At 41.1% G+C, this 12239-nt stretch overlaps 1 protein-coding gene across 4 annotated transcripts in view; it reads left to right on the forward strand.

Moving 5' to 3' along the window:
• Positions 1-2604: 2604 nt before the first annotated feature.
• LOC105064844 (cytochrome P450 2J2) overlaps positions 2605-12239 on the forward strand; it is a 35244-nt gene continuing 25609 nt past the window's right edge. For 3 of the 4 annotated variants that reach the window (XR_012511226.1, XM_074376380.1, XM_074376382.1), the window contains exons 1-3: positions 2606-2882; positions 9146-9308; positions 11864-12013. Coding sequence is in view for 3 of the 4 variants with exons in the window: in XM_074376380.1 (XP_074232481.1) it covers positions 2673-2882; positions 9146-9308; positions 11864-12013 (523 nt within the window). In the remaining variant the exon portion in view is untranslated. Of the gene's footprint in view, positions 2883-9145; positions 9309-11863; positions 12014-12239 lie in introns of all 4 variants that reach the window. The other variant, XM_074376381.1, reaches the window with a different exon arrangement.

Consider the following 12239-nt stretch of genomic DNA (forward strand, 5'->3'; position numbering starts at 1 on the left):
GAGAAAAACAGTCAACTAGAGAAGATAATGCTCATCATAATAAGCTCTTAGGATTCAAAATGTCTTTTTTTCTCCCTTTGTACTTATCACAGGCTACACAGTGTCCTGAGGGCATTCATTATATGAAAAAAAATATCAATCACAGCTTTAAGACCTTACTTCAGAATGAACTGATGAGAAGGCAATTGAAAGATGAAGCTTCATTTTGTTTTCAAATAAGTGGTCTTAATTTTTCCTCTTGTAGAAGAAGTTTAAATCAGTTTATTATAAATATATCTAAATCATTACCTTTTAGGTAAAGTTCAGCACTCGATTTATACAAAGTCTATGAAAAGGAGTCAGAAGAGACCTTCTGATCTTAAATGTGACATCACCCATTCAAGTCCACAGCACAACATTTCACTTGCAGCATTGTTTAAATGCAAAACAAAATAAACAAAACAAACAAACAAACAAATAGAAAGGAAAGGAAAAAGGGAAGAAAGGATATAACAAACCTAAGTGTCACTGATATGAAAACGGGTAAATAAGTCGTGGTGTAAAAATACAGCTATCATTTGATCCAGCCATTCCACTTCTGGATATTTATCTGAATAAAATGAAAACACAAAAGATGTCTGCCCCCCCCCATATTGTTTGCAGTATTATTTACAGTAACCAAGATATGGAAACAATCTAATGCCCATCAATGGATGAATGAGTAAAGAAAATGTGAGATATATATATATATACCTGTTGCAAATGGCAAGATTTCCTTCACGAGATATATATATCTCGTGAATGGACCTCAAGGGCATTATGCTAAGTGACATAAGTCAGACAGAGAAAGGCAAATATTTAATGATCTCACTTATATGTGCAATCTAAAAAAAAATCAAAAACAAAAATGGAGCTCATAGATACAGAGAACAGATTGGCCCAACCCCTACCTCCGAAAGGCAGAGACTAGGGGGTTGGGCCAAATGGGAAAGGTGGTCAAGGTGAAAACTTCCAGTTATAAAATAATTAAGTCACGGGAATGTAATGTACAGCATGATGACTGTGGTTAATAATACCATATCACATAATTGAAAGTTGCTAACAAAGTAGATCTTAAAATTGCCCATCAAAGGAAAAAAAAATTTTAACTATGCATAGTATAGTTGTTAACTAGATGTTTTGTGTGATCATTTTGCTCAGATGAATCATTGTGTTGTAAGTCCGAAACTAATATAAAGTTATACAACTTTATACCAAATGAAAAAAAAATTGTGGGGTAGTGATATAATACTACATAGCTATTAAAGTGAATGAACTAAACCCTCATGTGTCAACCCAGATGGATCTCAAACACATAATATTGAAAAGACAAATCAGTAGTAGGATAATTCTTTTTAAAATAGTATTTATATAAATATTAGAAACTTTTGAATTAATGCATAGCAACTGCAGTGAAAATGTGGACTGGAAGGATAAAAACTAAGCTCCGACTAGTATCTCCCTCTGAACTTTGGAAGATAGAAAAAAGCCATCAATACTGTTTTGTTTTATTTCTTTAAAAAAATTATTTTTTTTTTCCAGCAGGCTGTCTGTATATACTGAGCACCTGAGTGTGTGCTATACTATCCCAGAACTATGTTTCATGTTTTGAGCACCTCACATATGGTGAGACACAGGTAGGCACACAAAGTGGCATGGGAGGTTGGGGCCTGGGGTCCTACACCTTCATGGGGCTTCAAATGAGGGATCTCAGTAGGCAAACCAAGAAGTTCAACGACCAAGACACCCGCCTTCAGTGTTCATTAGGCACCTATTAAGAACTAGCCTCTGTGCTAGGAGCCTGGATGTAATGCTTCTTAATCTTCAAAACAGTTGCAAATACAGATCCTTTAGATGTGTTGCAGATCAGTGGGATCATTTACACACCATTTATTTGGCACTTATCCCCTGTCTCAGTTGCTGCAACTTCAAGATGGAAATAAGGAGATCTGAACAATTTAGTCAGAATTAAGCAATTTATGTAAAGAGGTGGAAGCAATGCCTGGTATATAGTAAAAACGCAAGAAATGTCAGGTGCTGCTGTCGTCCTGATTAAGGTTCACCAGGCGCGGTTCCAAACATTAGGTGAGAGGACTGAAAACCACGGAGCTCTTAACGTCTGCAGCGCTCTCAGAGATGCAATGAAACAAGAAACCCTAGAGCCCCGACGGTCTCACAGAGAGACAGGCTGTCTCAACAGCAAATTAAAAAGCTCCTAACTTGGCCTCTCCCAAGACCCGGGGGTGTTCTCCCAGGAACCCTGCCCCTGGCATCTGGTAGTGGGCAGGCGGGCTGCGTCGGGGCGGAGGCAAAAGGGGACCGGTGGGGGCGGGTTGGGGGCGGGTTGGGGGCGGGGCCTGGGAAAGAGACCAGACGGGTCAGGCAGAACCCGTGCCACTGCGAGCCAGGGGCGGCAGGAGGGGGGCGCTGCGGCGCCTGGGGCGGGAAGAGCGGGCTGGGTCCTGAGAGCCCGGGCCCTGGGGGCTGCAAGGGAAAGGCGCCGCCGGGAGCGGGATGAGGGCGGGGCCCGGGAACTGGATCAGGGGCGGGGCGGGGCCTGGGGGCGGGCTGAGGGGCGGGGCTGGGTGCTCACAGTCAGGGACCCGCTGGGACCGTCACCGCTCAGAACGCGGAAGAGAAGCAGACTCTCAGCCATGCTCGCGGTGGTGGGCTCCCTGGCGGAGGCCCTCTGGGGGCTGCTCCGTCTCCGCACTCTCCTGCTGGGTGCCGTCGTATTTCTCTTCTTTGCTGATTTCCTCAAAAGGCGGCGCCCAAAGAACTACCCGCCTGGGCCCCCGCGCCTGCCCTTCGTGGGACACCTCTTTCATCTGGACTTACAGAAGGGGCACCTGTCGGTTCAGCGGGTAGGAGAGGGCGAAGGTGCCTGGGCGCGTCCTGACCCAGACCTGCAGGACCAGTGCGGGTACCGAGGGCGGGAAGATTGGGGCAGGGGGGACCCTCACGCTGAAAAATGTACCCGGGTACTTGGGGCTTTAAAGCCTTGTTTTCCTCACTGTCAACTGGCATGATTCCACCTGCCCTTTCTAGGGGTGAAATATTCTAAATTGTTTACTATTTAAGTGTGCCAGACACGATACGTTCTTTAAGTCATGTTGTTGCCTGTTGTGTTACATATTATTGCAACACACTACTTATAGTATGATCACCTTGTTTTTTTAATACTGTTATCGTTGGAGCAAAAGATGCTGTACTTTCCTTCTTTGAGGCTCCATTTCCCATGTGTATAATGGTGATATTACTACCTAAATCCTCACCACTTTTAAGTGAATTGCTCCTGTCCCCACAAGGATTGAGCCCCTCACCTTCAGCCTCCTAGCCCTGCAATCCACTGTCACTAAAGTAGTCATTTAAAATGTCATTCCTCTGCTTAGATTTTCCCTACATCCCAGCTGCACCTCAATTTCAGACTCCCTAGGGAGCCACTTGGAACACTTCTTGTAGCCTCTGTCCACTTATTTGTAATCATCTCCCGTCAGGGCTTCGAAACTGTGGCCACTCTGAGTTCCTTAAAATTCTCTCCAACATCCAGTACTTTCCCAAGAATCTTCAGCTGGTTCCCTGCCTCTCAGCTCTGGTAACTTACTGAGAGACAACACTGTGATAGGTAGTTGTGAACATTAAATAAAACAGTGAATGGTCAATATTAATGCAGCTAATAGTAGGTGCCCAGCAAATATTATTTCCCCTTTTCCTAGAAATTACCTGGAGCACTTTAAACACAAGCCTGTGATGTACACTCAAGTTCAGATGGAGAAGGGTTTATCACTTTCTGGGAGAAATACCCAATTGGCATCATGAAGTGACAGGATTAGTCACTGAGTTATAAAGCTATGGTTCTAAACCTGTCCCCTTGTTTAAGAAATGTGCTGTTTAATTTCCAAGTATTGAGACATTTTCCTGTTTTCTTTCTGTTAATAACATCTAGTTTGAATTATTGTCAAAGGACATATTTTGTGTGATTTCAATTTTTTAAAATATGTTAAAGTTGGTTTTATGACCCAAGATACATCACCATGCATGCTTGAAAAAAATGTGTATTCTGCTGTTGTCAGGTGGAGTGTTCTAGACCATATGTCACTTAGATATAATTAGATGACTGTGTTCTTTAGTTCTTCTGTACCCTTGTTGATTTCTTACCTACTGATTTTCTCAGTGACTAGGAGAGGCATGTTGAAGTCTCCAAAAATAATTACAGGCTTGTCAGGTCTCAGTCAGTTCTGGTAGCTTTCATTTATGTATTTGGCAGCTCTTTCAAATGGTGCATACACATGAAAATTGTTATGTCATCTTGGTGAACTGGCTCTTTAATTATTTAATAATTATTTAATTATTATAATGTCCCTCTTTATCTCTGGTAATTTTCTTTGCCTGAACTTTCCTTTGTCTGATGTTATGTAGCCACAGCACATCTGTTTTGATTAGGATTTGTATATGCATCTCCATTCTTTCACTTTTAACCTACTTATATGGTTATATTTGAAATGAGTTTCTTGTTGATAACACCTAGGTGTTTTTTTTTAAAAAGTATACCAATCTCTGTCTTTGAATTGGTTAATTTAGGTCATTTATAGCTAATGTAATCATTTTTGTTAACACATGTCTGCCACTTTACTTTTTATTTTCTACTTTTAAAATTTTAATTTTATTCCTCTTTTTGCTGTCTTTCTGTGAGTCAACATTTTTAAAGAATTCTATTTTACCTGTACTGTTTTTGAGTATCTCTTTGTACTGTAATTTAACTGCTTGCTATAAAGATTATAATGCTATGCATACACAGCTTATTGAAAAAAGAATCAACACATTACCACTTCAGGTGGAATTTAGACACCTTAAAACTTTAGGTCACTTTACCTTCCCCACTTTATAATACATAAACTATCTTAAATATTCTCTCTACATACATTAAGAACCACATCAGACAGTATTATTAATTTTGCTTTTAACTGTGAAATACAATTTTTAAAATTAAAGATGAAAAGAACAGTCTACTGTATTTACCCATTTACTTACCCTTTCTGTTGCTTTTTCTTCCCTAACTGAAGAACTTTCTTTAGCCCCCTTTAGAACTGTTCTGCTGGTAAAAATTCTCTTAGCTTTCCTTCATCTAAGTATGTATTTCTTTCACTTTCATTTCTGAATTACTTTATCACCAGATATAGAATTCTAGATTGACAGTTTCTTTTACTCTCAAAAATACTGTGCTACTATTTTCTGGCCTCCCTAGTTTCTGATGAGAAATCTGCTGTAATTTGAATTGTTGTTCTTTGTAAGTAATGAGTTGGTTTCCTCTGCATGCTTTCAAGGAAGTTTTCATTGTTTTTAGTTTTCAGAGGTTTGATTATGATATGTCTTGGTGTTGAATTATTTGGGATTATTGTGTTCACTCACAGCTTCTTGGATCTGTAGGTTTTTCTGATAACGAATTTGAGAATTTCTCAGCTATTATTTCTTCAAATACTTTTTCAAGTCCACGTTTTGTTTTTTCCCTTTCTTTTTGATACTCTTAGGCACTGATTGTACAAATAATAGATCTTTTGTCATTCTAACATCAGTCCCTGAAGCTCAGTGTTTGTTCTTTTTTCAGTCTATTTTCTCTGTGTTATTAAAATTGGATACTTTCTATTGTGTTCAATTTCACTGATTCTTCTGTCCTTACCACTCTGCATCAAGTTGCTCTATTGAGTTTTTGTTTAGGTTATTTTATTTTTCATTTCCAAAATGTCTCTTTGGTTCTTATGTATATTTTCTATTTCTTTGTTAAGATTTCCTTTTAAAAAAATTTGAGAGTGTAATTGCTTATTGAAACATATTTATAATAGCTGCTTTAAAGTATTTATCCTATAATTCCAACATCTCTATCATCTCAGTATTGGTTTCAACTTATCCAAGTTGAGCTTCCCTTGGTTCTTGGTAACATGAGTATTTTAAACTATACGCTGGACATTTGGTGTATTTTGTAGGATGACTCTGGACTCTATATAAATCTTTCATTTTAGCAAGTAAACAACTTGCTTTTGTTCAGAATGCTCACTCTTGTGGATTGTGGTTCAACTGTCAGTTTAGGTTCTAAGCCTCTGCAGTGCTATTCTGGTATACCCCACTTTGTGTTGCCCACCCCCTCAAGATTCCAACCCACGTTATCATCAGTGCAGGCTGGAGAGAATGAGGGTGGAGCGAAAGACTGGAGCTTTTCTGAGTAGGAAAGCCTGTTCCTTACTTGAGAGGGGGACCGAAGTCAGAGATCTCCCCATATCTGCTCCATGGGGAAAGGTACCTCCTTATTTCTGTAGAGTGGTAGGAATCAGAATTTTGTCCCATGAGTTCTCCAAGAGTCTCCTTGCTGCAGTTTGGAGGTGACAGTCACAATTCAGCTTACAGACTTAACAGTGGAATTGGTCACCTTGTTGTTGCTGAGGTCAGGTAAAGACAAGTTTCTACCTATATTCTCCACTGCTGTAGCCCCCTGACTCAGGCGGGGAGCATCTCATCTTTTTCATGGTATTTGACTCCTGAACAGGAAGGTAGAAAGGTTGCAAGTTTTAGTCCTGGTGTGCCACCCTTTTCCTGCACCTCTGCTACAAAAAAACAGGATTTTATTAGAATTATTTTTGGTCTGTGCCAATCAGTGATGAGTAGCAGGAGTAAAATGGGAGGCTTTTACTCACTCTTGTCTGGAATCAGAAACTTGATTTGTACCCTTGTTTTACCACTAAGATAGATGTGACTAGAGGGGATAAATTATCTGCCTAAGGTCATAAAACTGGCCAGGCATGAAACTGAGGCTAGGGTCTTATTTCTGGCCCAAAGATTTTTCACCAGAACTGTCAAATTTTATTTTATATAGGATTAAATTGTTAATATTTTTGGCTTTAAAGGAAAATTGAGTTAAACAAATAGAGTTAAATGGTGTGATTTAGTTTTAATTACAGTTACATTCTAACAGTTTGGAAACATTAAGTATAAACACTCTGCTGGGTCTTGTATAAGGATTTACATGTTATTTTCATTAAATCTTCACAAAAGACACACAAGTTAGGAAACTTCTGGTGCTGTTTCCATTTTACCACTGAGGAAACTGACTGAAAACAGTCAAGTTATTTGCCTAAGGTATTCAAAATCGATAATGGCCAAACAAGGACTTGAACCCAGGACTCTTTGACTGCTACACCTAGTCTCCACTTACGCTACCTGATTTTCCATGATATGGTTAGAGGATAATTGATTTATTTGGGGGTTCATTTATTCAAACAGACTATGAACTTCTCACCATATGACAGGCACAGTACAAGACAGTTTATGATGAAATGTGTGGTGTAAACTTTTTGTAACTAAATGAGATGACATTAGATGGGATCACTGAATGGGAAGCCCTGGGGATAACCTCAATGGAATGTGGTAATAAATTTGGGTGAACTTGAAAGGAATGTTAGTCAAGGAGTAAAAGGGACAGGAGATTTTTAAATGGGGGAAAGTGACATGAGCTAAAACACAGTGAGAAGGCAGTGAAGAAACAGGCTTTCTAACAAGACAGGGCTTACTGTGCTAGTGATAAACAAACATTGGTGGAAACTCTGGGCCAAAAGGACAATGAAAGGGTTGAATTCAAGCATGATCTATAATATGGGAGCAGGGTGGTGGAATGAGACTAAATCCATGGTATTTGCTCTGAGGGGGTGGTGGGCTCCAAGGTGCTTGGGGTGACTTGAGGGAGCATAAGTGGATGGCAGTTAGGGAGGAGGAGCCATGGACACCTGGAGGACATGAGGCCTTCTGTTAGATAGCATCGCTGCAGCTGGACACAGCCCCACATGCAGGAAGCAGGGACAGGGTCTACGTAGAATTGTCTTTTGAGGAAGGAGGTCAGGTAAGCCTTTGACTATTGACCATTGACTGCCATCCAGGCCGTACTGGCACATACCTGCTCACCTGTGTACACTCGTGCCACGCCTGCACACTCTGCCATTCCCTCTCTCTCCTCCTCTCCCTGCCCCCCTCACCGTCATTCTCACTTTCAGACTCTCATCCCACTAAACTCTAAGGTCCTCGCACCATCTCAGGTTCATGTGTTTATCCTTATAACTTACACGATGCCTGCCAAATTCCCTCCCGTATCCAATAGCTTTCTCACCTTGGCTAAGTTACTTTGACTGTAACTCATTTTCCTTTTCTGAAAGACAATGAAAATCATTACTACTGTAGGGTGGTTGTGAAGTTAAATGAGATAAAAGGTGAAGGTGCTTAACGTGGTTGTCTGTGACATGAGTGCCTTTCTTCAGGGCATCATCCCTGTGCTCTCGTCCTTCCTGTCACCATGGGCATGTCCATGCACATCCCTTTGCACACAGAGCCCATTCATTCCTTACAGTCTGCAGTGGCTGTCTGGTACCAGAAAACAAAGCATTCTTCACATTGCTGCGCTCATTCTTCCTCACAGAACACTTTGAAGGAGGAATAACTTTCCCCTTTATAACTGGGGAGCTGAGGCTCAAGAAAGTGAAACAACATTCCTAAATGCTCACAGCTCGTCAACGACAGAGTTGAGATTTACACGTGGCTCCAAAACCAGGGTGTGCTCTTCTCCACACCTGACCCCAGCCCTATAATGAATTTTCTATTAACTGGAATGTGTTGTTGGAGGGGACATTCTCTTCTGATTAAACAGATATGATTTGCTAAAAAGTTCAGGCTTGCTATAACAGACTTTCACTAAAATATCTCAGCCTTCTCTGGTGAGTCACATGTGCTGAATTCTCTCCCTTCACTAGACTCTACGATGCTTGAGGTTAGAGACATTGTTTATTTTATTATCGTTGTATCTTTATGCCTGGCTCTTAGGACACATGGTACGTGCTCACTCAGTTCAAGTAGGTTCAACATATGAATGAATGATTATAAGGAAAGTTTATGTCCTGTAGTGAATTGAACCCAAACCTAGTTGAGAGGAAGATAAATGGAAACAGATAGAAACATTCCCATCAGATCAAGGTGCGCGCACACACACACATGCACACACAACCTCCCCTCAATACAAGCTACACACACACCCTTCATTCCTGAACACACAGCCGTGTGCATATTCAATTGTGACTATTTTACTATTTTTCAGTTTGTGAAGAAATACGGGGAACTTTTTCGCCTGGACGTCGGTGACTTGGTTTCAGTTGTTATAACTGGATTGCCCTTAATCAAAGAAGCCCTTGTCCACCAGGGCCAAAACTTTGTGAACCGCCCCATAACCCCTCTTCGAGAACATGTCTTTAAGGAAAATGGTAAGTGTCTGGACTCTTGTAAGATACCTTGTTGGACACTCCTGTGGTCTGTGACAGGTGCCTCTGTGACTTAATGCTCCAACACTCCCAGGGACCAGGCCCATCATAAAGTTCCTGCCCCCGAAGGAAGCTGAGTGCCTGCATTTCCCTGCTGAAGGCACGTCCTCAGGGACCCTGGCAGGGTCAGCCTCAAAGTCACGGATTTGGGAGAAGCTGTGTCACCCGCATAAACTCTGAGTGCTCTGATCCATCAGTGTCCTCCTCACTCAATGAAGTATTTTGTAAACAGAGAAAGAGGCAACGTGTTCTCAGTCCCACTTTCCACTTCCCCATCGAAATCTTTTCCCCTAGAAAATGGATGTGGATCTGTGTCCTTCTGCTGAGTATGTGATCCCTCCGCGCCTCTAGTTCCTCATGCTTTAGTGTTAAGACTGTGCCCCACAAGGTATCTCCAGCCTTCTGGTCTATGTTAGAATAGTTGCAATGAACACATAAAATGATAATTAAATAAACTTACACATTTAAAAATCTAAACAAAAATTCAAATATGTTCTACAAAAGCACCATTTTTCCAGGTGATTCTCAATTCCTCTTTTAACTATTCTACCCATTACCTCTACATCCCTCACGTGATTTGTTATCTGCCATGTGAAGCCTGGTGCCAGGCATGAGTGATGTAACAGTGAGTAGAAAAGACAAAATCCTTGTCTTTATGTAACTTACTTCTATTCAGAAAGACAGTATCAATTACTCTAATATTTAGTTATAAAGATAAGGGCAAGGTTCACTTATCAGAGATATCTAATCTAATCCTGATAATCAGAAAAAAACTAATGTAAATACATGACAATTTAATACAGTGAGGAAACAGCCAGGCAGAGGGAACAGAATATGAAAAGTCTCTGAGGAGGGCAGGAGGACAGTGAACTTGGGGAACAAAAGGGGGCCAGTGTGGCAGCGCAGGGATTCAGTGGAGATGAAGCTGCTGCGTTTGGCCAGGATCCTTCATGCACGGTCTTGTTAAGAATGTTGTTTTAATCCAAACAACAGTGGAAATTCTTGAATGGTTTAAGTAGAGGAAGGACTCATATTCACATTGTGCATTTTAAAGATTATCTAGGCTGCAATGTCAAGGATTCAATAAAGGGATAAAGAGACTATTGTAGCATTTTTGGTTAGAGAAGGTGGTAGCTTGCAATAGGGAGGTGGCAAGAATTGAAAGTACAGTAGATTAGACCAGGAGAGTAGCTGTGAAGAGGGATGGATTTAAGATATTCGGGAAGGAAATCCAGTAAGACATGATGACCTAAATATAGGGAGAATGAGGTATTGAGGTGGACGCCCAAGTGGGCAGATAAAGGAAGAAGGAACACCTGGGGAGGACAAGGTGTGGGCTAGCCTTGGGGTGGGGGGTGGGAGTGGCGTGGAGGAAATCAGGAATTCAGTCATGGATACGCTGAGTTTGAAATCCTTTAAGTCAGCAGAGTGAAGCAGACACTTGTATGCAAGCCTGGAGCTGAGAGACAGAAATAGATGCTCAATATCAGTACATGCCATTTAAATTTTAGGAATTAGTGAGATTCCTAGAAATGGAGGATAGGATAGGAAGAGAAGAATCTTGAAAAAGATGAATCCTGAAGAACTGCGTCATTTCAAAATTTGAAACAAGTAGATGAATTAACAAAAATATGCTAAGTTCTCTGTGGTCAGAGAATTAGGAGGAAAATCTGGAGAGTGAGGTGTCCTGAGCACCACTGTATGTAAGTGTTTCAAGAAAGAAATTCTCAGTCTGCTGATGTATCAAGGTAAGTTTGAAAAGCATCCTGGATTTGACAGCAGGCAGAGGCATTTCATTGAGAGGGCGAAGGCCAAAGCCAGCTATTAAAAGGGGCTGAAGAGTGCTCTGGATGTGAAGACTAAAAGGAATGTGGCTGGATCCATGTTGTGAAATAAATGGTCTATTGCACACCCGAGGTGATAATTTTTTCCTTTGCCTGTGTTGTTCTTTGGGAATAGACTGTTCACACTTCCTTGTTTTCTTGAGTGATTCATTAACCTTTAGGTCCAACTTGGCAAGGACCTCTCCTTTCCTCCTTATGAGTATGGATTGTGTCTAATCCGTAAGTGCATTCTTAGTATGTAGAATAAAAATTACTTAAATATACTTAGGTGACAAGTAATCAAAGTATGGACTCTGGAATATGGGAGATTTGAATTTGAAAGCCTGTTCAGCCGCTTACTAACTCTGTGACCTTGCAGAGTTTAATTTTATCTCAGTTTTCTTATCAACAAAATTGGAGTTCAGTGTTGGTAGCCATGAGAGTATCTGCTCAGAGAGGTTCTGTGAGTGCTAAATTACATAATGCATTAAAAATACAAATATGTCCAGCATTGCAAGTAATCAGTAAATGCTAACCATCATATTCACTGCTTTGGGATCATTTCTCTGCATAGTTTTCAAGTGCCTTAATGCTCTTTTCCTTCCTTACATCTGACACACATCCCCATGGCATTTGTTGGGTGTCTTTACATAATGTTGGCTCTCTTTTTCCCAGGATTGATCATGTCCAATGGCCAGGTGTGGAAGGAACAAAGAAGGTTCACCCTGATGACACTGAGGAACTTTGGTTTAGGAAAGAAGAGCTTAGAGGAACGCATTCAGGAAGAGGCCTGCTACCTCACCCAGGCAATAGGAGAGGAGGACGGTGCGTGTGTCATAGGACAGGTGCAGGAGACTGCGGCTCATTCCTTCACTGACCAGATGCTTAATAAGTGGCCACGTGCCTGCCCTGTGCCCAGCACTGTGTAGGGCACCGAGGGGAGCTGGAGAATTAGACACAAGAAGACGGGTACAGAACACCGTATTGATTTATTGATTTTAAATCCTGGTCGTCAGTTTGACTTCCAGGCACTGACTGAGTACTTGCTGTA

This window comes from Camelus bactrianus, chromosome 13 (genome assembly GCF_048773025.1).
Source record: "Camelus bactrianus isolate YW-2024 breed Bactrian camel chromosome 13, ASM4877302v1, whole genome shotgun sequence".
NCBI classification, from domain to species: domain Eukaryota; kingdom Metazoa; phylum Chordata; class Mammalia; order Artiodactyla; family Camelidae; genus Camelus; species Camelus bactrianus.